Below are 24,884 nucleotides of genomic sequence, written 5' to 3' on the forward strand. Positions count from 1 at the left end.
TTTATAATAATAAATAAGATGAGATTTTTATGTTTTAAAGTCGAATCTTTTCCACAATCAAAAAACATTATTATCTACAATAAATTTATTAAAAATGTAAATAAAAATACCAATAAAAACAATAACAAATTATGCTGTAGAAAAATAAGCTACAATTTCTTCGCGCATCTTTTGGTCCATCTCGTTTCTAAAATAAATTGTGTAAAACTATACTGATATTATACAGTACATTATAGCACTATTAAATTTGATATTAAAGCTTTTGGATGGTTTTAGGCCATTGATTTATCTACCCCCTGACTACCACTCCTAGATGCTATTTGCATAGCTGATGTAGTAATGAAGTACCTGTTGAAAAATAGGGAGAAGTCCATCGGTTCAATTTCTTCTACATCTACAATATAAAAATATTATAAGAAGATCTCGTTAACCATGGGACCAATTGGGCTAGCCAAATGGGGAAATTTTCATGACTCGTAGATTGGTTTATGGGTATTTCGGAGAAAGTTGAGTCAACCCCATTTCCAAATATTCTATAGAAAATATCCTTAAAATGTGTACACCCTCGGTGATTGGTCTGAGTCTGTTTAACAATGCTTCCGGTAAAAACTGTATATATGTATGTATATTTCAAATTCAATTATTATACATATGACAACGTTTATGTAAGTGGATTATAGAAGAAAAAACAATTACAATTAATAATAATGCAAAAAAAGAACATAAAGTCAGTCATAAGTAAATAATTGCGACTTGACACCTCATTTATGACCATTAGTCAAGTTTGAGGGTTTACCCAAGCCGCGGTTTGTGTTTTCTGATAAGGGAGTAAACCCCCCTGGAGATATGATTGCAAAATTAAATGTGACTTAACTGGTGGTTATAATGTAGTTATATTGTAATTATAAATGTAGTTATTAATGTAGTTATATTGTAGTTATATATGTAGTTATTATTGTAGTTATAATGAAGTTTTTTAAGTAAAAAAATTGTAGAAATAATGAATGTCATTTAAAGTGTAAAAATATGCTGATTTGTGTGTTTAGAAGAAAATTATGCTGATTGTATCATAAATAAAAAAATTTTATTGTGATATTTAGAAGGAAGCTACTCTATATTTAGATGTTTAAATTGTTTGCAGCTGTGATTTATTAAAATGGAATGTGGTGGCCTTTTAGGATACTGTAATTTGGTTTGGAGAAGTTTACATTGCTGACATTTTTGTTAAATCATCTATACAATATTGACATTTCTGAAAGTTTAGGTTAATATATGTAGTCATAAATAGATAAATGCCCTTGCCCTCTTAAGCATAATCTAAAGACTAATTTTGGGAGACCTTTATAATAGAAAATGCTAACCCGACAACTTAGCTAGCAAAATTCTGATACTAGGCCATTGTTGTCATGTTTATTACAGAATGAATGATGTAAGTATAATTTTATAACTAATGTCTAGCAGATTAAGAATTGAACGTGGTGGCCGATTAGGATACATTATTTTAGGTTTGAAGTTGATATTGGTGACATTTGCTGTTAAATCTACTTAATAAAAAACGCCTCTGAAATTTTAAATTATTATATGTAGTCAAAATAGATTCATGCCCCACTCCATTAAGCGTAAATCTAAGGACTAATTTTTGGAGACCTACATAAAACCTAGAAAAATGCTAACCCACACACTTAGAAAGCAGAATTCTGATGCTAGGCCAATTTTGTTATGAATATTCAGAAGTGAGTGTTGTAAGCATGATTTTACAACTAATGTCTGGCAGATTAAGTTATATTAGAAGATTTGATGGAAGATTAATTTTTTGAAGGCTAAGTTGACTATGAAATATTACTTATTTTCTTGGGATAAGTGGCCGTTTTAGGTAAAATATTTTAAATTTGAAGAATTTTATTTTTATAAATGAAGGCAAAGATGACATAGTAGCGATTTTAATTTATGAGGATTATGAAATTTTGAAGATGAAGTGTTGATATTGTTTTAGAAATGTGGTTGACATTGAATTGGGTTTGTAGGATGTAGATATTTTCACTTAGATCCATTTTGAGTTGTAGTTTATTTTTTGTGTGAAGTTTTTCACTTAAGTCACAAGTGAGTTTACTGCAGCTTTCACATTGTGCATGCGACTGTATGCTCTGAGAGCTAACACTAAACTGATATATGGATGCTTTGTTAGCCACATAATGTAAATAGTTAGAGTAGTGGTAATTCCTTGCTCTTCAAACAGACGTAACTTGTTAACATGCAGTTAGGACTTACAGACAAAATTCGTGTAATCAACGGGTAGGTTGTCTGTTGAGTGTTACCTCATATATATCCTGGATGTTTGGACAGCAAAGAATATATAGCTCTCTTAGGATGTTGGACCTGACGTTACAGTGTCACAGACAAACACAGCAGCCTCGCCCCTAGAGGTAATGGCTATACTCAAAAAACGCCTATCTCAGAAAACGCCTATCTCAAAAAACGCCTATCTCAAAAAACGCCCATCTCAAAAAACGCCCATCTCAGAAAACGCCTATCTCAAAAAACGCTTTTTTCATAAAATGCCTACTACATTTTTAAAAAATAAAGACTAATTTAAAACTAGTATTAACTATTATAATAAAATACTTGTCATTCATGATCTCTTATCTAAAACACAATTACCAGTACAGATACCAAATCAACCAGTGACTAAACTATGTACAAAGATGGATAAAATGACAAACTAAAGAGTAGCTTCTATATTAAGGGAATAGGGATAGTTTAAATAAATGGAAAATGGGGGATGGGAGAAAATTATTGGAGTGATAACTCTTTAGAGGAAAGGGTTTAATATTGAAGCTTAATCAAAAGTACATAATTTTTGAATCTGATAAAAAAAAAGAAATATAGAGATAAGACATTAAAATGTTAAATTGCTTTATAATTTATAATACTTATTCTAAACTATTTTTTTTTATTTTAAAGAACAGCTATATAATTCTGATAATTTTAAAGCATATCATACTCAATAAATATTTTGTATATTATTTGTGTATGTTAAAAATGATATAATTTCTTTTAAGAATACATAATAATAACTAGAACAATATTTTGTGTTTTCAAACTATTTATACCTACCCTACATCCTACCCAAATTTTACACCCCATTAAAGGGTTTAATAATTGAAGCTTAATCAAAAGTACATCATTTTTGAATCTGATAAAAAAAAGAAGGAATATAGAGATAAGACATTAAAATGATAAATTGCTTTATAATTCATAATAATTATTCTAAACTATTTTTTTTTATTTTAAAGAACAGCTATATAATTCTGATAATTTTAAAGCATATCATACTCAATAAATATTTTGTATATTATTTGTGTATGTTAAAAATGATATAATTTCTTTTAAGAATACATAATAATAACTAGAACAATATTTTGTGTTTTTGGTAACAGTATGGGTAACATTTTTCTACTATAAACACAAGCCGCGCAATTTGATTTTTGAAAATGTACGCATTTTTGCAAACTCTTTAAATTAGTCAAGATCCAAAAATCTTCCAAAAATAGGTACTTTGGTAAAACCGGTTTTTAAGGCAGAATTTGTTGAAAATCGCCAAATATTTTTTTCTCTTACAAAATGTCCCACATCAATAAAGAATTTAAGATATAGATTATTAATTTCTGTCAATGGCAAATGGGTTAAATTAAGCAATACTTTTAACTTATTAAAAAAAAACACCCTGTATTAGGTCAAATAATAAAGAAAATAAATAAGAAGTATGTTTTTATGGAGCTCATAGTTGTTCATCTTATTGTAATAACTGAAAAGTAAACTGGGTTTTCTAGTAGATATATGAAATAAAGAAACTTAAAACATGAATTTAATAGGTGAAAGTTTTTGTTATTCAATTGTGATCAATTTTTAAAAAGCAAACCTTTAGTATGTTATTGCTCAAAATGATTAGAAAAATAAAAAGGGCCTAAGGAATGTACAAGAGTGAAATTATACTTTAGGGATACATATTTCATAAGAAGATTTATAATGTACATATTGTACAATATTCACAATACCTTCTTAGACTTACATGTTTTACTACAAAATAATTCTTAAAATGTAGTAGGCATTTTATGAAAAAGGCGTTTTTTGAGATAGGCGTTTTCTGAGATGGGCGTTTTTTGAGATAGGCGTTTTCTGAGATGGGCGTTTTTTGAGATAGGCGTTTTCTGAGATAGGCGTTTTTTGAGATGACCCGAGGTAATAACGGTACAACCCTACCTTTAAAATGGTATAGAACTAAGGTTTACCTAAATCAATGTTTGAATCTTTGATCCATGTTTCAAAAAGCTGTCTCTCCTCATCTGATACACCAGTCCAGAATGGAAGACCTTTCACCTGACAATTATTGTAAGTAATAGGGATAAGACAATGGACGAAAAATTTATATACATCCCATCTGATGATGATCAAGAAAATAACCTTGTATAGGTAAAAATTATTGGTTGAAAAGTTTCGACATAATCAGTTTTTAAACACCCCCTCCCTCCCTAGTTATCTAAAACCTATGAAATTGAATAATTATACCAAAAAAAATTAAATAAGGGGGGGGGGGGGGTAGTTAGTCAAAAATAAGATTTCAGTGCAAATTCTTAATCAATTCTAAGACGTTAAACCTCTTTAAGTTTAGGGCAGTTTTCTAATAGAAGTTCCAAACTCCAATAGGTTAAATCATTCTCCCCTAAAAAAAGGTTACAATTTCAATACTTTATATGCCGTCAAGAATTATATTTACAGTATGCCTTAAAAACCGATTAACATCCACTGGAATAGAATCGCGGTTTCTAGCAATACTGGAAAATCATGCATTGTATTAGAGACTAGACGATTTTACAAGAATATTAGAATAATGATTTTTTAATTTTACTTTCCGAGGAAAGCTTTTTATAATACGATGCGATAAATAAACATATATTTCTTGTTATCAAACGCGATACTAAAGTCTAAGTAACAAAAAAGGGTACTTAGAAATAAAATAACATTTCAAAAAATTACCTAAAATGCTGAAAACCTCTAAACTGAAAAGAATTATTATTCATTATTAGTTTTATATCAAATATAAAATCATTTAAATTAACTTTATCATTTACTTATCAATTATAGAATTTATTCCACAAAATCTAAAATATTTGAGAAATAGTACAATTTACAATCCATTGTCCCTTCCCTCACTGAAAATTTTGCATTACAGAGGCAAGTCGATTACCAAAAAAATCCCTCTATTTGTACAATCCAAGGGGAGGGGGCAGGATGAAGCAGAACAGCCCCCTTTCCTCTCCAGGGGGGATAGAAACAATAACCAAAAACTCTCATAGAAATAACTAAATTATGATTACATAGAAAAAGTGGAGAGTAAACAGGGAATCTATGTTAACCCTTTCCCCTGTAAAACCTGTGCACAAACAAATATATCACCTGGTAAATTTATTTTTTTCCAGGACCTGCTCCATCATATCATCATCCAAGGTTGTACCTGAACCTAAGTACAACCTAAAACAAGACATACATAAGTAGCGAAGCATAAAAGAAATCATGGGTTGAAAAACAGACAAATTGAGTTCTAGAGCAGATGTTCAATGACCTTCAAAGACAGGCAAAGTAAATTATAATGTTTTTTGATACTAAAAAATCGGCCTTTTAGTTATTGGATGAATATTAATAACTATAACTCAGGGATCTTAAGGGATAAGACAACGGATAATAATTTAGGTACACCCAAAATGAGATGAAACATTACTGTGGATTAAGATTAGAAAATACCTAGAAAACCAAATGGCATAAGATTTACAAAATTATATATATAAATAAGATGTTTTATTATTAGTCCTGAGATATATAATTTTGAACATCTATCTGCAATGGCAGCATTGAAAATCATGCCAAGCATTAATAGTAATAGGTTAGTTCATTTCTACAAAACACCCAGTCATACAAACTTAGTTATCTGCTGTGGCAAGTAACATGGACAGTAAAAAAAAATGGAGAATCCTACTTAAATTACAGATAGTACTTACAGACAAATGGCCTTTTTAACTGCTGCTTTCTGTCCTTTTTACCTGACAACATTTGGAATGTTTAGAAGAAGAAAACACATTGTTATTCTTGTACATCGTGATGACATTGTCAACTCCTCTGAACAACAACAAAATTAGTATCCGCAGATTAAAACCGGTTCGTAGCCATAATATATCGAATGTGTCGCATCGTATTTGGAAAATTTTCCACGAAAAATAAATTAAAAACCATAGAAATAACAACTCTTTAATCTGCCAAGGTATCTCAAGTAAATTAATCTTAAAAATTACTAAATGGGAAAAAGCTGTCTGTAATACGCGATGCAATAGATAAACAGTACTAAATACATTCAGGGCTTCTAGTAAATGTATTCAAATTTTGTAATAACTGAAAAATATTATAAATTTTGGGGACATAGAGAAAAAAATAAAAGAGAGGAATCGAAGCAACTAGAAGACGAAAATAGGCAGTGGGCCTAGAGGCCTACTTAGCGCTGTTGCCGCGCTAAAATTTATTGCTATTCTACTACTTTTCAAATGGGAGGATTAAAAATTATTTTAAAAATATTTTTTTACTTTTTACTATTTCCATATTTAGGGCAAGAATATTCGATTAGATATTTTCGTTTTAATGTTTTAATTAAAAATTACATAGAATTTTATTTTTATTTAAAAAAATTTGTTCATGAAAGATGAATCCTTCTATTTCTAAAAAGAAGGAAATTTTTTTCATAATGAACATTCAGCTGATTCTGACCGCCCACGGCTGTTTGCTAAATATCGCTTTTCTTTTTATTCACATTATTATTTATGATTGACTTACAAAAAGCCCTGGGCGGTTTTTGATTTTCGCCTGCTTCTAAATTTAGGGATGGGGAAGTAGTATTTTACCATGAAAAGGGGTGAGTATTCATCCTCTTATCCTTTTTCCTTATGGGAATGCCTAAATGGTTTAGATTTATTTTATACCTAAATGTTCAAATGGAACAATCACATTTTCCACCTAAAATAATATAAATCGTTATTTTTGATGATATAAATAGTCTTGTTCTTTTTAAATGCATAAGATAATATAAGCTAAAAGTAAAATTATCAATTTTTGTTAAATGCTTTAATATCTTAAAACAAATTAACTATTTTCTAAAAGCAATGCTAGTTGCTGGTTTTATTAGGGCTGAGCCGGATATCTGGCCAACGCCGGATATCCGGTTTCCGGACATTTTCAATATCCGGTCCAACCCTAGTTTATATTTAAATTAAAGTTTCTATTTACCTCATTTGATAATTTTTCTTGCTCTCTTAGAAGAATAGCAAGCTCTATTTGTTGAACTTCTTCCAAACTTGCCTCATTATAATAGTCAAAAAGTTCACTAAAACAAAAATATATTATCGTTGGTTGGGAGATTTTTTACCCAAAGTTATCATTTAAAATTTCAGATAAGCTTGATTTTAGGTTCAGTTCAGTCGCGTCTCTATATTTGACTAAATAAAAGCTGGAAAAAAAAACAAATTTCATTTAGAATCAAGTGCTTAAATGTATATAAGCAACAATATTTTATTTAAAGAAAACTGGCCTCTATATTAAATATAAAGAGAAAAAACATTTCTCCATTCTCTAAAAGTTTACAGACAGACTGACAGCCTAAGTGACTTATAGAGCACATCCAATAGCCAACTATCTCAAGTAATGGCCGATAAGAAAATTGTTACCTGTATAAAGTGCCATAATCAACAAAAGAACAGGTGTCAAATCTCAGCTGCTTTAGGTTCGGACAATTTAGAGACAACTAGAATTAAAAAATATCTTTTATAAAAACTGTATCTGGATGTTTAGGTGTTTGTCTGTCTGTCTAAGAGTAAGTAATAAAATATCTCTTTGACTACTTGATCAATAATTAAAGGGAATATATTTTATGTGAGAATGAATAAAACATCTCTAGAAAGATAGCCCCTAAAAAATTACTTTCGCCTCCTCCTCCCCAACCCTTTTTAAAAAAAGACCGGTTAGCAAAGAGAAGCAATTAGAGAGCAGATTTAAAGACACAGAAGGACAGAAAGACATAAACACTTATAGAGTAGCTAAAAATCTAATATTGAATTCTTATATTATTAATTTAAGATATGTGCTATGTTCTTTCTATGTTTTCAACAATGTTGAATTCTAATATTATTAATCTATGATATATTTACCTGTGTTATGAACTTTAATTCTATATTTTCAACATGGTTGAATTCTAATATTATTAATCTATGATGTATTTACCTGTGCTATGAACTGTCTATTTATGTTATCAACATGGTTGAATTCTAATATTATTAATCTATGATGTATTTACCTGTGCTATGAACTGTCTATCTATGTTTTCAACATGGTTGAATTATAATATCATTAATCTATGATATATTAACCTGTGCTATGAACTGTCTATCTATGTTTTCAACATGGTTGAATTCTAATATCATTAATCTATGATATATTAACCTGTGCTATGAACTGTCTATCTATGTTATCAACATGGTTGAATTCTAATATCATTAATCTATGATATATTTACCTGTGCTATGAACTGTCTATCTATGTTTTCAACATGGTTGAATTCTAATATCATTAATCTATGATATATTAACCTGTGCTATGAACTGTCTATCTATGTTTTCAACATGGTTGAATTCTAATATAATTAATCTATGATATATTTACCTGTGCTATGAACTGTGTCTATGTTTTCAACATGATTAAATTCTAATATTATTAATCTATGATATATTTACCTGTGCTATGAACTGTCTATCTATGTTTTCAACATGGTTGAATTCTAATCTTGTTAATCTATGTCCAATAAGCTCAAACAATGCTCTTATAGGATCTCTGTAAAAAAGATTGATTATATTTATGCTACATTTAAAAGAATATATCATTATTTTAATGTTTAGTCGCAGCGTAGCGAATTTAAAAATCTACACTTTTGCGAAAAAACATTATTAAGAAAATATTTCACTAATATGAAGCCCATTTTTTAAATTAAATAAATTGACTAGATTAGTTTACATAAAGTTCAATTTTTTAGCTTACTGTTGCTGAGATATTATAGAAATAATTGTGATTGTTTTAACTACTAAAATTTATTTAAACTTACCTATTCAAATCGCCTCCGTTTATTCTCAATTCTCGAAGATTTTTGAAATTATCAAGTACACTAGTATTACAATAATATTTTGATTTTTTAATTTGTAATAAGATACAATGGTGGTTTCCTACATATTACTTTGGACCACACGGAAGTACCCAGTATGTAGGGATAGTTCCCCGCATGGGCATGGCATAGATTGGTTAAAATAAATAGGTTTAAAGACTTTAAAATATAAGATTTTTTTAAAAGCATATTAATACTCATTTTTAAATAGATTACAATTCCACTTCCCTTCTAAACCCTATAAGATTTACTATTTGCCAATCGTAAAAAAAAACCAAAATCAAAACATTTCCTTAATTCACAAGTCTCTTCGCCATCGTAAAAGAATCGGATTTTTCTATGAAATAAAAAAAATATTTAACTCACTGATTATTGACTATATTTCTGTTTAAACAATATTCGATGCATAATTTTTCAAAATGTCTTGGAACCGGTACTATTCCACCGGAAATATATCGGATTCGGAGCCATACAGAAAAATTTTAACCTGATTTCTGGACAAATTTTGTTGACCAATTCCATCTGAACTGTTGTGTGGAAATAATATTCTTCAGAATTAAAAAATTCCTTTAATTGAAAAAAATGTAAACTTTGTAATTCAATTTTCTTTCTTTAACTATTTCTTTGCATTTTTCCTCTTTCCTTTCCTACTTTTAAAATTGAAATAAAAACATTAAATAAACAATCGCATGAAACAATGTAATAAACTTTTTTTTTATTTCTTGACAAAAAATATTTTACAAAAGTTTCATCCCAAAGTTTGTCAACTTGTTCTCTTATTCGTTAGCCAAGCATTTTTGCAGGGAAAGGTTGGATTAAGATTGAAAAAGACAAAGCAACCTAAACCTACAATAATTTTAAATCTATCAAAGATGATTTCTTTATTATAATTTGGGAGGGAAACTAATTTATTGTTTACTGTACTATCCCTGAAAATACCTGAACTTTGAGTATGGGTGGTGGCTGTCCCTTCAACCAAATATCATCATTGTCATTTTGTATATACTCACAAACATCGCATAAAAAATCTGCCTAAATTTTGTTAATTGTAAACCCATTCGCTAGTTGTCGGGTAGGTGTTTATAGGCTTAGCTTAGCCGTGCTACATCAGACGCGTGGTAAAATTGCCATGGTCTGTGGAACAATATTTTTTCAAAGTGTTTTGTTGAAAGCAGAAGGAAGCTTGCAGGAAATACACTGCTTTAACTAATAAAAGACTGTCATAATAAGACCCAATACCCTAAATTTGAAATTTGAAATGAAAGTAAAGCTCAACATGTTAGACAAAGGACATCCAAGCATTAAAAAATTCTTGCAAGGGAGGTTAATTTACATTGGAGGGGGTATGAAATAGTGCGAGAAGCCGTTGGTATTCTCAAGTTTGGGTTAAGGGCCTTTAACATTAAGAATTATATAGTGCTTTTTTTACTACACAGAATATTATTTGGCAAATTTTTAAAATATAATTTTAATAGTTTAAAAACAAACTTACATTAAGAAGATGTTTTAACTTCTTTAATCTAAAAACAAGTTCTGCCAATGCTGGTGTACCTAAAAACATGCTAATATAGTTATTTATTGCATCGTATTATAAACAGCTTTCCGTGGATAAAAAAATGTACAGTTATAAGATAAAAACAGTTTTGTTAGCCCCGAGATGCATGGTCTAACAAAATTGGTTTTAATATTATGTATGTACATTTTTATATTCGCAGAAAACTGGATATAATACGATTTAATACATGATTTTTCATTATGGCTCAGAACCGCTTCTAATGTAGCGGATATTAATTGGTTTCGAAGCCAAAATGTGAAAAAATTATATTGTTTAAATTCAGTAGTGACTGCGCCACTTGGTTTTAAGGCATCTAGAGAATTTTTGTGGGGAGGTTGCATCAATCTCTTTCTATAAATAGCCTAAAACCATCCCTGGATAGATACAAATCTTCCAAGAAAATTGTGGAAAGATCGGCCCAGAGATTTTTTAATTAAATTTTTTGTACCTATTGTTGTGCCTGCTAAACTCAGTAGCTCTAGGTTTTCTAAAATTAAAACTATATTAAACAAGGATAACAACATCCATAAAATCAAAGCTAAATAAATCAGAAAGAGGAACATACAAATATGAAAATTGAACAATTGTAGAAAAGGAATGATTTTATTTAACAAAGAAAAGATAGAGAAAGATTAATATGGACATTTCTACTTACAGTATCATTTCATAAAGTTTTAATATCATGCCCATTTATCCTAAGAATCACTTCAACTTTCTGACTGTTACCCTTTTGAAATTATTCATAATTGTCACTCGCGGACATGACTTGATTTAAGAATACGTATTCAATAGAATTATCATGAGATTGAATCTTACGTAGTTTTTCCATTTTGACGGCGGCTTGATCAGTCAGCTGTTCACAATGATCAATTTCCAACATTCGTAATGTGTTCTGAAAAAATGGGCTGTTTATTACAAAAGTCCCCAAAGTTTTATAATAACATTTTCTTATTCGTTGGCTTAACCACTTTGGGGACTTTTTAAGAATTTTGATTTGTTTTTTTTTAGTTGAATGTCCAAACGTTTCAACCAACAATTGTAATCAACAAAAGGGGTAATGGGGTGTATTGACATTTGGAATGTATTTCAATTTATCGGCCATTGTCTTATCCCTTTAGATCCCTGGTTCTGAAATTCCATCTATTGTCAGTTTGACTTTATAATAACAGTCGACAATATTTCTGTATTCATAATAATCGATATATTATTGCTCGGAGTTGCTCAGATTTTCATGTACTCTGATAGATACCTCCCATCCATCCCCTATACACCATAAACACCCCCCCCCCCCACATCTGGATGAACGAACTGACCAATAAATGTTGTCCATATTAGCCAGCTAAATTGACAACAAATTTTCCCCTGTTAATATATACAATACTTTATCAATTTTCATATAAAAAGTTAATAAGTTAAAATGTTTTTAGATATAATCTTAGAGGTTTTATTGATATTTTTTTGCTTTACCATTCCCTTCAAATTCAGAACCCTTAGATACTAAGGCGCATCCGATCATATACACAGACGCTTGCAAAAGAGGGGTGTATCCACCCCAATGCAATGGCAATATTAAGGGGGGCTGTTCAATGGCCTCTCATTCCCTTAAACACAATCCCCTTAAACAGCCAAGGGGGGTGTTAAGATAAAAAAAAGTCACACGCCCTTTAAATTTAAGATAAATAGATAGATACCTGACAAGTTCTAGATAACGCAACAATGATATTATTTGTACAGAACTTGGGAAGAATAAGATGAACCAACTGTTTGAAACCACGCAGAGCATCTAAAATAAAGTAAAAAGCGATAGCTACTGAAAAGTCTCACAAAAGGCAAATTCTAAAATGATAGAGAATAATTATTTAATTTTATATGGTGAAAACATAAACTTTTCAATAAATAGTTAATTATCCAGTAAACAAATATAGAATATGAATTGGTAGGTTTGTTAATATCAACAAAAAAAATTAAATACCTCATAAACAAAAAAGGTTTTTGAATGAATAAAAGAATTATGTATCTACAGTGAGGCTTTACTAAAAATGAGATACCAATAATATTTGAAGGGGCAACAATTTCTTCAACTGAGCATAGTCGAGAATCCTAAACAGAAATTTTAACAATTTAGTTTAATTAAGTCATGCTATACAATCTACATAGTAATTTAAAACAATGAATGAAAAATTTAAATATTTACCTTTCCAAATCCTAGTAGCATAAGATGCAATTTTCTGACACCAGTAAAATCTCTAAAGCAGAAAAAAATATAAAGAATAGTCCGATCAATTTTAATATGATAATAATATTTAATCAGTTTGTCATTGTTCTTTTTAAAAAACTTTTGATAAAGAACTGAAGCATTACATAATAATAAGTGATTTAAAAACATCCTTATGTCAATTCAAGTATCCGAAACATTAGGTTATTATTACAAAATAACCTTAAATATTGAAGATATATATTAATTAAATCTACGTTATTTTCACATTCTAATATTTCTATGAAAAAAACTCAGAAATCAGATATATTTTAAAAGTGAAATAAATGATGAAGTAGAAAATTTTATAAATGTTTAAAATTATTTTTTAATGATAACACACAGACTTTCAGTTCTGTCTCTAATGGTCATACATAGTACATACCCTAGATATAGGGTAGATGCGCTAAGTTAAAACTTACTTTATTCTACTAGTGAGATGTGTTCTTAAAATTTTTGGAATTGAAGGCATATCCAAGTGTCTATCAATCAATCAATCATTTCTAATAAAAGTGGTAGGATATTTGTATTCTGTCAAAAGGAGTTCCTATAATTGCTGTGTTTTTTAAGGAAAGCTTTATTTTGGTTGGTTTAAAGCTATTTTATATGCTTCTTATTATCATCTTTGTGCATCAACAACCTATTTGATAGCATAACCTTTGTCTGGTGGTCCTAACTGAGTATGGAAATGAGTAATGCAGTTTTACATCAGTGGAGTCGCTAATGTTATTGATTTGTGAATTATTAATTGATTTATTGATTTATGAATTACTAATTGATTGATTGATTCCTTATTTTATCACTGGCTATAAGATCTATCATGGTCACAATACAAAACAATTCTGTCTTATACCTGAAATATATTTATATTTTTGGTTTTTAGAAGCGCAGCTCCTTTAAAGTTAGGGTCAGTACGTAACTCCTTAAAATCAATTTATTTTGTACATACATGTAGAAAACCTCAGATAATATCTAATATAACTCTTTAAAACTTTAGATTTACCGAATACAGAATATTTTTTACTGTATTACAATTTACTGTAGTACTCCCTGGTAATTTATACTAGTACCCAAAAGTAAAAAAAAAGGTTATTTTTATTGGATTTTGATTTGTTGGTCTTAAACTTGTAGTATGATCTTAATTTATCAACCAATAATTCTAACCTACAGAAGAAGGTGTAATTTTATGAATAATCAATGGAAATGTATATCCTATTGTCTTATTTCTTATTCCTCAAGATTCCTGAAACTCATCCTAGTTATTCCAAAGATAGAGAAAGACAGACAGTCACTAATGGCTTTTGTGATAGCTTTGCTACTTAAAACTTACATTCCAATATTTGTGTTCATAGTATACTGATTTTTCTTTTCCTGGGCTACTTTCCCTACTGCTTTTATTATCATATTCACAGCTTCCTCCTAAATTATAGATAGATACTCTGATAGACTAATCCTATTTCATAAACTGGTGAGTTGGTCTGTAGTAGATTTCGATAACTACTGAATCGATTGAGTTCTTCATTTCATGGAAGCTTCTTATAGTCTTCGGATGGTTTTAGGCTATTTTCCTACTTTCCTTACTTCTTTAATTACAGAGCTCTTCTTTATTCTCGGAGCACAGCCGCTAGTAGAAAGACAAAGAAGCAAGGTGTCACAGAAAGGAGATATATGTATACATATAGTAGAAGATAGAAAGAAAGATAGATATGTATAGTTAAATATATAGATAAATGTATGAAAACACAATGGAAGACAGATAGATAAATAAATGAATCCATAGATTAAAACCAGAGGCGTGCAGAAAAGGGAAATATATGGGCTTTATCAACCGCTCTGGCAAAATTAAGGTTGGTGAATCAAATGCAACATTTCCCTTGATCTTGGTTGAAGATTGATGTCAAATTTACGGTGCACGCAACTGATAAAACATAAATACATAAATATAATCAAAGACAGATAGAAAATATAAAAGTAAAAACTGCGCAGATTGAATCTGGTCAAACACCAGGGGTTTTAGATCAAGTATCACTCACCCCACAGACAACCAACTCTTTGAATGCATGATGTTGTCTTAAAGTATGTAGTATGTAGTTAGTTACACCTGTTTGGGCCAAGGCATTCTTCTACTCTAACTGTTCATATTGCACATATGGCATAGCAGCAATAGGAACCATTTTTCAGTTATGACGCGGTGTTGAGCCGAGATTCCAACCAATTACCACCGCGACAACGAGCGGATGTTTGTATCACTTACAACTGACCTGTAAGTTAAAAGGAACTTGACTAAAAATGCATTCTCTGAAAAGTAAAGCAAAACGATGATTATAGAATATGATGTACTTTATACAGTAAGGCAATATAAATATTTGTATGTCTATTTCAATATCTGTCTAGTTGTCTCTCGGACTATTTGTCTTTCTGTCTGTCTATCTATCTAGGTCTGTCTTTCATTCTGTCTGTCTATCTATCTATTTATCTGTCTGTCTATCTATCTATTTATCTGTCTGTCTATCTAGTATATGTCTGTCTAACTATCTGTCTGTCTGTTTATCTGTCTGTCTATTCATCTGTCTGTCTATCTATCTTTCTGTCTATCTATCTGTCTGTCAATATATCTGTCTGTTTATCTATATATCTGTCAACTTATCTCTCTATATATCCGTCTACCTGTCACTCTATATATATGTCTGCCTATCTGTCTGTCTATATATTTAGGAGGAAGATTGATTTATCGTCTATTTTCCTTTCCCTTGATGCTAGGCGCAAAGCGTAGCAATTCTACATTTACCTCAACTCATTAATGTGCATCCAAAGCATTTCTTCACGTCTTACAACCTAGAGAATTTAAAATCTTTGTTTTAAATAACAGGAAAGTATGATACAGAAATATTTAGAACTAGATACAGACAAGAGTTCAAGAGTAAAACGGAGCTTTCCCTCAAATTGCTTAGTAGACATAAAAACATCTCATCCTTATTTTAAAAATAGTAAGATAATAAGGGGGGCATTGGGGGGGGGGGGGGGGAATCTTGACGCCTTATCCCTGCGGGGAATCATATAACTTTGGGGCTACTCTGTATCCAATATACCCCAACCTAACTCTAAGGTAACAGTCGAAAATATTCCCCCAAGCCCCTATTTAAACTTATTTCAAAATAATGGGGGGTGGGGGTTCTGTGCTCCTTAGTCACTTGTAGGTAAAGCACCAATACCTGTTCAAAATCCGTACCAGAATAAAGTATCATAACCTCCCAGCAATGGTCAGAAATATACCTGCAATTAAAACAGACACGACAATGTTCAATAGTAACAAAACCTTTTTGATTGGATTGCATGACAAACTGATTTTTTTAATATTTTTCATAGCGAATCTAATCTAAAATTTGCATAATTCGTTCGTCTGTTCATCTTTAAAAAATTGAATGGAGGAGACTTAATTTTCTCGTCTGGGCTGATGTTCAAGTCTTGCTACAAAAGAACAATCTTTATTTTTTTTATAATAGATAAAGGTTTCTGATTCGCTACTTATGGATGTTGTCAACCTTTCTTTTTAATTGACCTATTTTTTTCGTCAGTCTGTCAGAATGTCTGTAGGGCTTATAAGTTAAGCACAAATATGTCAAATTATCATGTTTTTCTTTTCAAGTTTTAAATAGTGCTGTTGATTTCAAACTTTGCATGAATATTCCTGGAATAATAAGGTATAATTTTGAGAGTAGCATTATATAATACATAACAGAGAAAGAGTATACCATCTTTAAACTATAAATCACTGAATTTTTTATGAATTATAATATTATTTAGATTTGGAAAGGTTGATTCCTATGATAATAAGGCATTATGTTGAAAGGTAAATACATTAGTCATCCTTGATGCGTTTGGGTCTCTTTACAATTGTTAATTTCCGTTTGTCCGAATAATGATTTTTCTGTCTCACTATTAAATGTATGTTGTCATCCTTGATAATCAACACACCTTTCTAAATTATATAAGCAACAAGTAGTGAGCCTGGGCACTGCTTTTCTACGTATGTTGTCTCCCCCTATTTCAAGCATTTTTTAGTTTAGTATATCTAATAAAAATAAGGGATGAAGGACCCATTGGACTGTAAATTATACTAGTACATAAAATTTTTTTTAAAGAAAGGATTTTGTCAGTTAATTATACTTTGCAGGGTGAGGAACCTTCCCATAAAATAATAATAAACCTTCCCCGGAACCTAATAGAAGATTCGCATTAAAGGAGAACTATATCGGTTCAGCGTTTAGCAAGATCCTTCACTTCAGACACACACACACAACAGACAGACATAAATGACAGACATCGCTTGTTACTTTTATATAATGATTATAGATAACTTTTAACTTTTTAACAAAAAAGCGGTGAAAATATTACTGATTTCCTAACGAACTTGAGTTAAACAATAAGATGCTTTACAAAAACAGCCAAATTTTTTTTAATTAGCAGTTTCAAAGAAATTCTTGCAGCAATAAATAATAGACATAGGATAAATTGTAAGTTTTTTATTACTGCTCTGAATCTGATTTTTCTGCTGGATTCGAACTGGTTCTGTTCTGATATAGGACAACAGACAGTATTCTAATCCTAAGATTGTTTTTTTCCGTATCTGTGGTCAAATGTCTAAAAAGATATGATAATATGGAACTAATATAGGGTATAACGTATAACTCAGGAGCGAGTAAATGGTTCAGATCTCAGCACTAACCTCATCAGACCCAAGACGTTAAAGTGAAACTCAGAGATCTTAAGGAACAAGACAATGGCCGATAAATTGATGTACGTCACCAATGATGATAGCAAAATTACCCCTTCTGTAGATTATAAATAAAGGTTAAAACGTTTGAGCACTCAACTTGGACCAATCAATCAAAATTGTATGTAGTGTCATCAGTTGTGGAGCCAGCGAATAAGAAAACTTTATTATAAACTGGTGGGGGGGGGGGGGGGGCTGGTGTAATAAACCGCCCAATGTCCTCTCCCTCCCTGGTAAAACTGGTGGCAATATTTCATATTTTTTGGCAGGGAGTTAAATGTTTCCTTGAAATATAAATATCTGAAAACCAACTTTCTCGTATTCATTCGAATCCGGTGGATAGGAACCGGTTCTCATCCATACGAAAAAACTATGTCTAGCATCGTATTATATCCAGCTTTCTACGAATATAGAAATGTACAATCATAAGATTAAAACTAGTTTTTTTAGCCCCGAGGTGCCGAAGGCGGTTTATAATACGATGAAAGAAATAACTATTAAACTTCTAAACTTCATTTAGAATTGTGGAACAAACATTCCAGTCAGTTACGAGATAATAGCGGACTTTAATACACTTAACTTTCTACTCTAGTATATGCTGTTGAAATAGGACGTAATTGTCCTTGATTATTGTTTGCTCTAAAGGAACACATAAAGTAACATATTTTGGCTGGCGGCCAAAAATGCTAATTTTTGACAATTGTCGCTAATGTATGTACATTTTTATCTCGCAATATAAGCATGTACTATCAATTTTACAATTCTCATTATTAGAATCTTTTTTTGTCTTAAGAAAGGAAGAAAGTCAATTCACACTGTATTTGTCATAATTACACCTATCTAGGAATTCATAACACTCAGAAATTAAATTAGATATAAAGTCTTTAGATTTAGGGCTATTGATATGCCTAGTAACTATCCTTAATAAAGAAGATTTATTTCAATTTCAATACAAGTGTAGTAGGGCGCAGCCTTTTTCTAGCAATATCAGCGCCGCCTATGCTTGTACAAATTGTATATAAGATTAGTGACAACCAACTAGTTATAATTGAATGAAAGCTACGGAAAAGGTAGACAGTTGGTTTATCCTTTTATTGATCACTATAGTACACCACCTCAATTTCTTCTAGTGCATGCCCATTATGTCACCTCTTTTTGTCATGCACCCCACGCAAATTTGTTGTATATATCTTATATTGGAATTGTCCAATGTTTTCTAATTTGTATTTAGTTCTAAGATTACCTTTTGAAAATATACCAGTTTTCTTCAATAAGAGAGTTATGTCCTTATTTTCATCGCTGCTCTACAAGACATTCTGTCCGTCAAACAAACAAAGATCTAGCACCAAAATGCTAGACAAGTTCTCAATTGTTCTTCCACTATTTTCGTATCGGCTTATTTAGAGAGTTTGTCTCACTCTCTAGATTATCTCTATTGTTATGAACTAGTACTTTTAAAATGTACTAGAAGAACCTTATGTTTATAAAAGGTGTAGCCACTTATGCTATTTTTTTTATTTTCATTCACTGGAAAATCACTTTAAAAAATGGAACATTCTTTTTTATTAGATCACATCAAATAAATTACATTAAAATATATATCAAACTTTTCTTACAGTACAGTGTTGTACTATTTTTTATTCATTTTTCTATTTCACCAAAAGTTTGAGTATTCTCTTTGCTTAATTTTTATTTGATTTCACTGGAAAAGTACTCAAAACACTTGAGCATTCATTTGTGAAACCTTGCTGGGTAAGGTAATGGGGAAAATAAAATTTTGTATAATTGCTATTTCTTTTATTATGTTCTGTATTCAATGTGAGACAGCAATCAAGAATCTGTTGGATCCTCCTCAGATAGATTCTACTTTATATAGAGACATCACTGAAGTTGATCTACCTCTCATCACTGTTTGTCCAACAGATCAAAACAATTTTGATGCTCTGTCTAATCTTGGCTATTTGGACCAATATGGCCTGATGAAAGGTGTGTTTCAGGATAAAACCTCCTGGGGTGGATACTATAATCTCACATTTCCACAACTCTTATATCAAACTTTTGACCCTACTGTTGTAAGTTCGATATTGATCACTAATGATGAAAATAATAGGAAACTTGAAGCAGACATTGTTTACATTCCCAGGTATGGATTCTGCAAAGAGATCTCAGTCTATGATGTCAGATATGAAATGAGTATTTCTACCTATAGTCCCATGCAAATCAGGGTGTTTGTCACTGATAGAAACTTCAAGAGTTTCTTCTCTCCTGACTTCACGTCACATCAAGGTAATCCCATGATTGTTGAAGCTGGTGAATTATACTACTATGATGTTGCAGTGGATTTGAGCTCATCTTGTCTTGTTGATAAGGATCAAGTTACCAAGGATGACTTTGTCAAATGTGTTGATGATGAAATACAGAATGAGATTGGAAGAACTCTTGGATGCATACCACCTTGGATGTCCTCTAGCAACCAGTGCAATGGAACCTATCCTTTTGACTTTGCTGAAAAACTCATACCTGACTTTACCAGAAAATTTATTGACACAACCTTCTATCTGAGAAAAACTGAATTTGAGAATAGATGCAGAAAATATTGCTCCTCTCTGACTGCAAATATTCAAGTGAGGGAAAAGCTCCATCTGAAATATTCCACTGGGATTCATTTAACTTTTAATCCTCAAGTTAAAGTGACTGAGAAGGTGTTCAACTACAGTCCTTTCCAGTTCATCATTGATGTTGGAAGCTCTGTAGGGTTGTGGCTAGGGTTATCAATTCTTGGTCTTTATGATCTTTGGGCACAAGCTCTTCATTATTTTAAAGCTAATGTCTCAAGCAAGAAACTTTCCTCATTCTTTAAATAATTTTTTTTTTACTTTTTTTGGCATGACTTTTAGAGATTTTCATTTTTTTACTATGTAATTCAATTGTTTGTGTATATTAACAATTTTTTTCAAGTTGAATTATTAAATTATAATTATAATTTTCTTTAATAATGTAAATGTTTCTTTTCTTTTCTGGTGTTTAATACATATTTTTTTCTAATGAAATATTTTCTAAAATTCTTTTATTTATATTGTCTCCATACAAAATCCGCGAGTCGGCTCCTTATTTTTTCTGGCACATAAATAAACATTCTTTTAGTTGGTGAGTTTTCATAACAAGAGAAAAAAATCTTGAGTCAATAAACAAAAAGCTTATTATTTAAGCACAAACCAAAGTATGTTTTAGAAGTTTTAGGGAGAATTGCCCTGACAGCACATCAAATGCCTCTTTTTAAAAAAAAAGTTAATTGCAGGTTCTAACATATTTTCCATTAGAATTACGTGAATTGTAATTTCAAAAATTCTAGTTTTTCCTTCCATTCCATATTTTGTCAGGTGAGGGAGGTGCACGAAGCGCACCCACACCCTCCTTAAACAAAAATCGAGGAGGATGTATCAAAGACAACAAGAGGGGTGCATTTTTATTGTTAGGGGATTGAATACACCCCTTAAGTGTCTGCCCACTCACTCAAAAGTCCTAAAGTGTCCCCATGAATTTTAAGTTAAATCGCGAAATGCGCAAATTTTTTCACACCCTCTTTTTGAGAAATAATTTTGAATTTCAGAAATAGTAAACGACATTTTATATCGATCACTGTCTGCTTTTAATAAATAATGAATGAGCGGGGGGCTCTAACCCTGCGGGGCAATCACCTAACCCAATATAACCTAACCTAAAATAACCTATAAAAAGCCATTTTAAAAATACGACGAAAGGGACTATTCCCTTTTTTCTTCTACAGGTTGAAACCATGGTGGGGTGCAATGTCACTGTCACAAATCAAATGCACGCCCTGGAACAATAAATGTCCTTATTGTAAAATATAAATATGTATTTAGACAAATGTATTTCATGTTTACACATTTCTTAACTTTATAACAAGGACGAGATCGTGCATAAGCCAATCTATTTTGGATAAAATATAATATAAAAAAATAGATTCAAACTACCACAGGACCAGGAGTTATATTCCCTGAGAAGGACAACCTTGTCAGTTACTAAGATCTTAAGCTTCAGACAGACAGACAGACAGCCTACTATTTTGTATTATAGATAGGAATTAGATAGTTGAATAATACAAAGTTTTGGCAAGTATAGTTGATAAAACAATGAACATTATTTATTCAAGAAACTAAACTTGATAAGACAATGGTCGAAATGTTGATGTACACCCCCAATGATTATACACAAAATTATCCCATATGAAACGTTTGAATACTCAACTTAGTGAACCAACCAACCAAAATTCTATGAAAGTCCCCAAAGTTGTTATACAAACGAATAAAAAATGTTTTCATAAAATTTTGTGGATTAGTGTAATAAACAGCCCAATGTCCCCTACCTTCCTTATTATTTTAACAATACCAATAAAGAAACAGTCAATTCTCTTTATTATCATAATACATAGTAACCTTCCCAGACAGACGGACATACTCAAGTTACAGGTTGGCTACGCAACTACTCATAAATATATTAAATATATACTACATGTCAGGGAGGGGGGGGGGGGGATATTGGACTGTAAATCATACTCACCCAGGGGCGTCCAAGCTTTTTTATTTGGGGGGGGGGGTAAAATTTTGGTGGGGGGGTAATCTTTATTTCATAGAGGCATTTTTTTTATTTGGGGGAGGGGGGGTAAAAATTGAAAATCCAAAATTTTCAATTACGACACCCCCAAATTCATTTTGGGGGGGGGGAATCACCCCATTACCTAATTTTTATTAATTGGTGGAAGGGAGCATGATAAATTCATTGTTCATTGTCTCATCCCTCAAATCCCTGTTTTCATGTATATTTGTATGTTTGTCATATGTTCATAGTGCAGGGATAGGGCCGGGGAATATAATTAAATTATTTTAATCATTATTTTGTGTGAATTTCATAGTAATGCAATTTTTAATAAAAGTGGCAATGACTGACTTTTTATTGACAAAGTGGTGTTATTACTTATTTGACTTGTATTCACGTTGACCTTTTTTTGTATATTGTAGTTACAGGTTTCTAGTACTAATACCAGAAATTGTTCATAAAATAGAAGACATGAGAAAAATGAACTCTTATTATGTAAAGAATTGAATTCTACGATAAACTGATAGTTTTGTTTTTTTGACTTTTATTAACGTTGATATTACATCCAACTTTTGTATATTGTAGTTACAGGTTTCTAGTACTAATACAATTTTTTTTCCATAATATAGAAGACATTTAAAAAATTTACTCTGATTATGTAAAGAAACACATTATAACATTAAAATCTACGATAAACTGACCCCAATCCCTGTTAATAGTCATGTGAGGTTTTCATCAATTTTCAGTTTTATTTTATTCAAGATTTTATCAGTACGTTATTACAGATTTTTTAGATAATAGTTATAATTGTTAATTTTATAAAAGCAAGTCTTTTTAATAGCAAAGCTTTTCTACATTTAGCGTCGATCTGTAACGGATAGCTCATGTCGTTAATTTAGGCATGTTTTAAATGTCTATATACAGGGTGTTTTTTTTAATAGGACAAAAGTATTGCTTAATATAACCCATTTGCCATTGAAAGAAATAATCTATATCTTAATTTCTTTATAAGAAATAAATAAGAAAAAAATACTTGGCGATTTTCAACAAATTATGCCTTAAAAACCGGTTTTTCCAAAGTACCTATTTTTGGATCATGACCAATTTAAAGAGTTTGCAAAAATGCTGATTTTAAAAAATCAAATTGCGCGGCTTGCGTTAATAATAGAAAAATGTTACGCATACCGTTAGAATTGTCATAAACTCTAGTTTTTGGAATCATTTTCATTCATGCTATTTGTAGTATAGAAGCTACGTTGGAAAATGTGAGAAAGGTTGAAAAGTTTTAAGTAAGTTGGGACATTCTACCACGTAGCTCCTAAACTATAAGTAGCACAGGAATATTTATATACACCCAAAAACTAGAGTTTTTGGCGATTCTAACGATATGCATAATATTTTTCTACTATTAACACAAGCCGCGCAATTTGAATTTTAAAAATATACGCATTTTTGCACTCTTTAAATTGGTCATGATCCAAAAATTGACCTATCGCTTTCAAACTTTGCATGATGATTCCTTTAGTAGTTAGGTACGACGTTCAAGTCCTAAAAATGCCAGTATGTAATTATATAGAATTCTGTGTTTAAGAAGTAGTTTTGCAACAAATTTACGTATAATTTTGTCAAAACTTATATATTTATATTCAGTTGTTAATCCACAAGAGTTAATGTTCGTCTGTCATACCGTTTCAGAGCTTCGATTTTATGGATGATGTCGTCCTTGTTTCTTTATTATTTTTATATTTTTGCACAGAACTCCTAATAACAGCTAAATTAAATTCTAGTCATGCACGTTTGCCAAAATGGATTTATAATTTATTGGTTCTCACACAAGATTATCATGCATGTACTCAATAGTGAACTTGTAGCTAAATCATTTAACAACCCCCCCCCCCCCCTTGTTTGATTAGCCAATGCCATAGTTTCTTGGAGTTTAGACCTAAGACTCCTGGAGTATATTGAGACACTTTTGTATAGCCACCAGGGCCAGCTTAAGCTTTACGTTCAAAGTATGACTTGCCACGCTGTCTCACGAGAGCTCCTCATTATCTCACCCTCCCCTCCTACTGGCTGGATAAACTAACTGACCAATAAATGATGTCCATGTTAGCAACCGGTTATAATATCTTCATATACTCTTTGTCCATTTTTGCGAAGCCTCTTAACATTATTAAAAACAATTTCTTAATCATCCTACATATAATCAGTTGGCTGTGATAAATAAAACTTCTAAAACGTTAAACCTATAGCGATCTAGTTTTCTTTGAAATGCTATATTTTTAAGGAAAACTTAAATCAACAAGGATGACAACATCCATTAAAGCGAAGCACAGAAACGGTAGGACAAAAGGACATTAACACTTGTATAGTGTTAGAACTTAATTATCATAATGTAAATTTTTAAGAGTCAAAGCAAAATTGTAAGTAAATTTGT

The 24,884-nt window shown here is 30.9% G+C and overlaps 1 protein-coding gene across 1 annotated transcript; it reads right to left on the reverse strand.

The window, feature by feature from the left end:
- Positions 1-67: 67 nt before the first annotated feature.
- Positions 68-17,167, reverse strand: LOC145326705 (uncharacterized). The gene is made up of 28 exons (XM_080170072.1): positions 17,032-17,167; positions 16,269-16,329; positions 15,845-15,891; positions 15,318-15,354; positions 14,387-14,475; positions 13,847-13,909; positions 13,479-13,538; positions 12,997-13,048; positions 12,851-12,902; positions 12,494-12,585; positions 11,619-11,694; positions 11,251-11,289; positions 10,740-10,798; positions 10,187-10,279; positions 9,735-9,814; positions 9,540-9,584; positions 9,191-9,250; positions 8,826-8,922; positions 7,764-7,840; positions 7,327-7,423; positions 7,023-7,056; positions 6,096-6,171; positions 5,455-5,529; positions 5,035-5,057; positions 4,656-4,720; positions 4,290-4,377; positions 349-394; positions 68-187 (listed from the first exon to the last, which is right to left on the reverse strand). Exons 1-28 carry the CDS (start codon positions 17,109-17,111, stop codon positions 130-132), a joined length of 1,821 nt encoding a protein of 606 aa, XP_080026198.1. The 5' UTR covers positions 17,112-17,167; the 3' UTR covers positions 68-129.
- Positions 17,168-24,884: the final 7,717 nt, after the last annotated feature.

This window comes from Acartia tonsa, chromosome 8 (assembly GCF_053477335.1).
Source record: "Acartia tonsa isolate MP-2025a chromosome 8, ASM5347733v1, whole genome shotgun sequence".
Lineage (NCBI taxonomy): Eukaryota > Metazoa > Arthropoda > Copepoda > Calanoida > Acartiidae > Acartia > Acartia tonsa.

Coding starts and splice junctions, on each gene's coding strand:
- LOC145326705 (XM_080170072.1), bottom strand. CDS start 17,111: ATGCTTGAAATAGGGGGAGACAACATACGTAGAAAAGCAGTGCCCAGG. Junction 12,586..12,850: donor TGCCCCTTCAAATATTATTG/GTATCTCATTTT, acceptor ACTTTATTTTAG/ATGCTCTGCGTGGTTTCAAA. Junction 10,799..11,250: donor TTTAGCAGGCACAACAATAG/GTACAAAAAATT, acceptor GCATGTTTTTAG/GTACACCAGCATTGGCAGAA.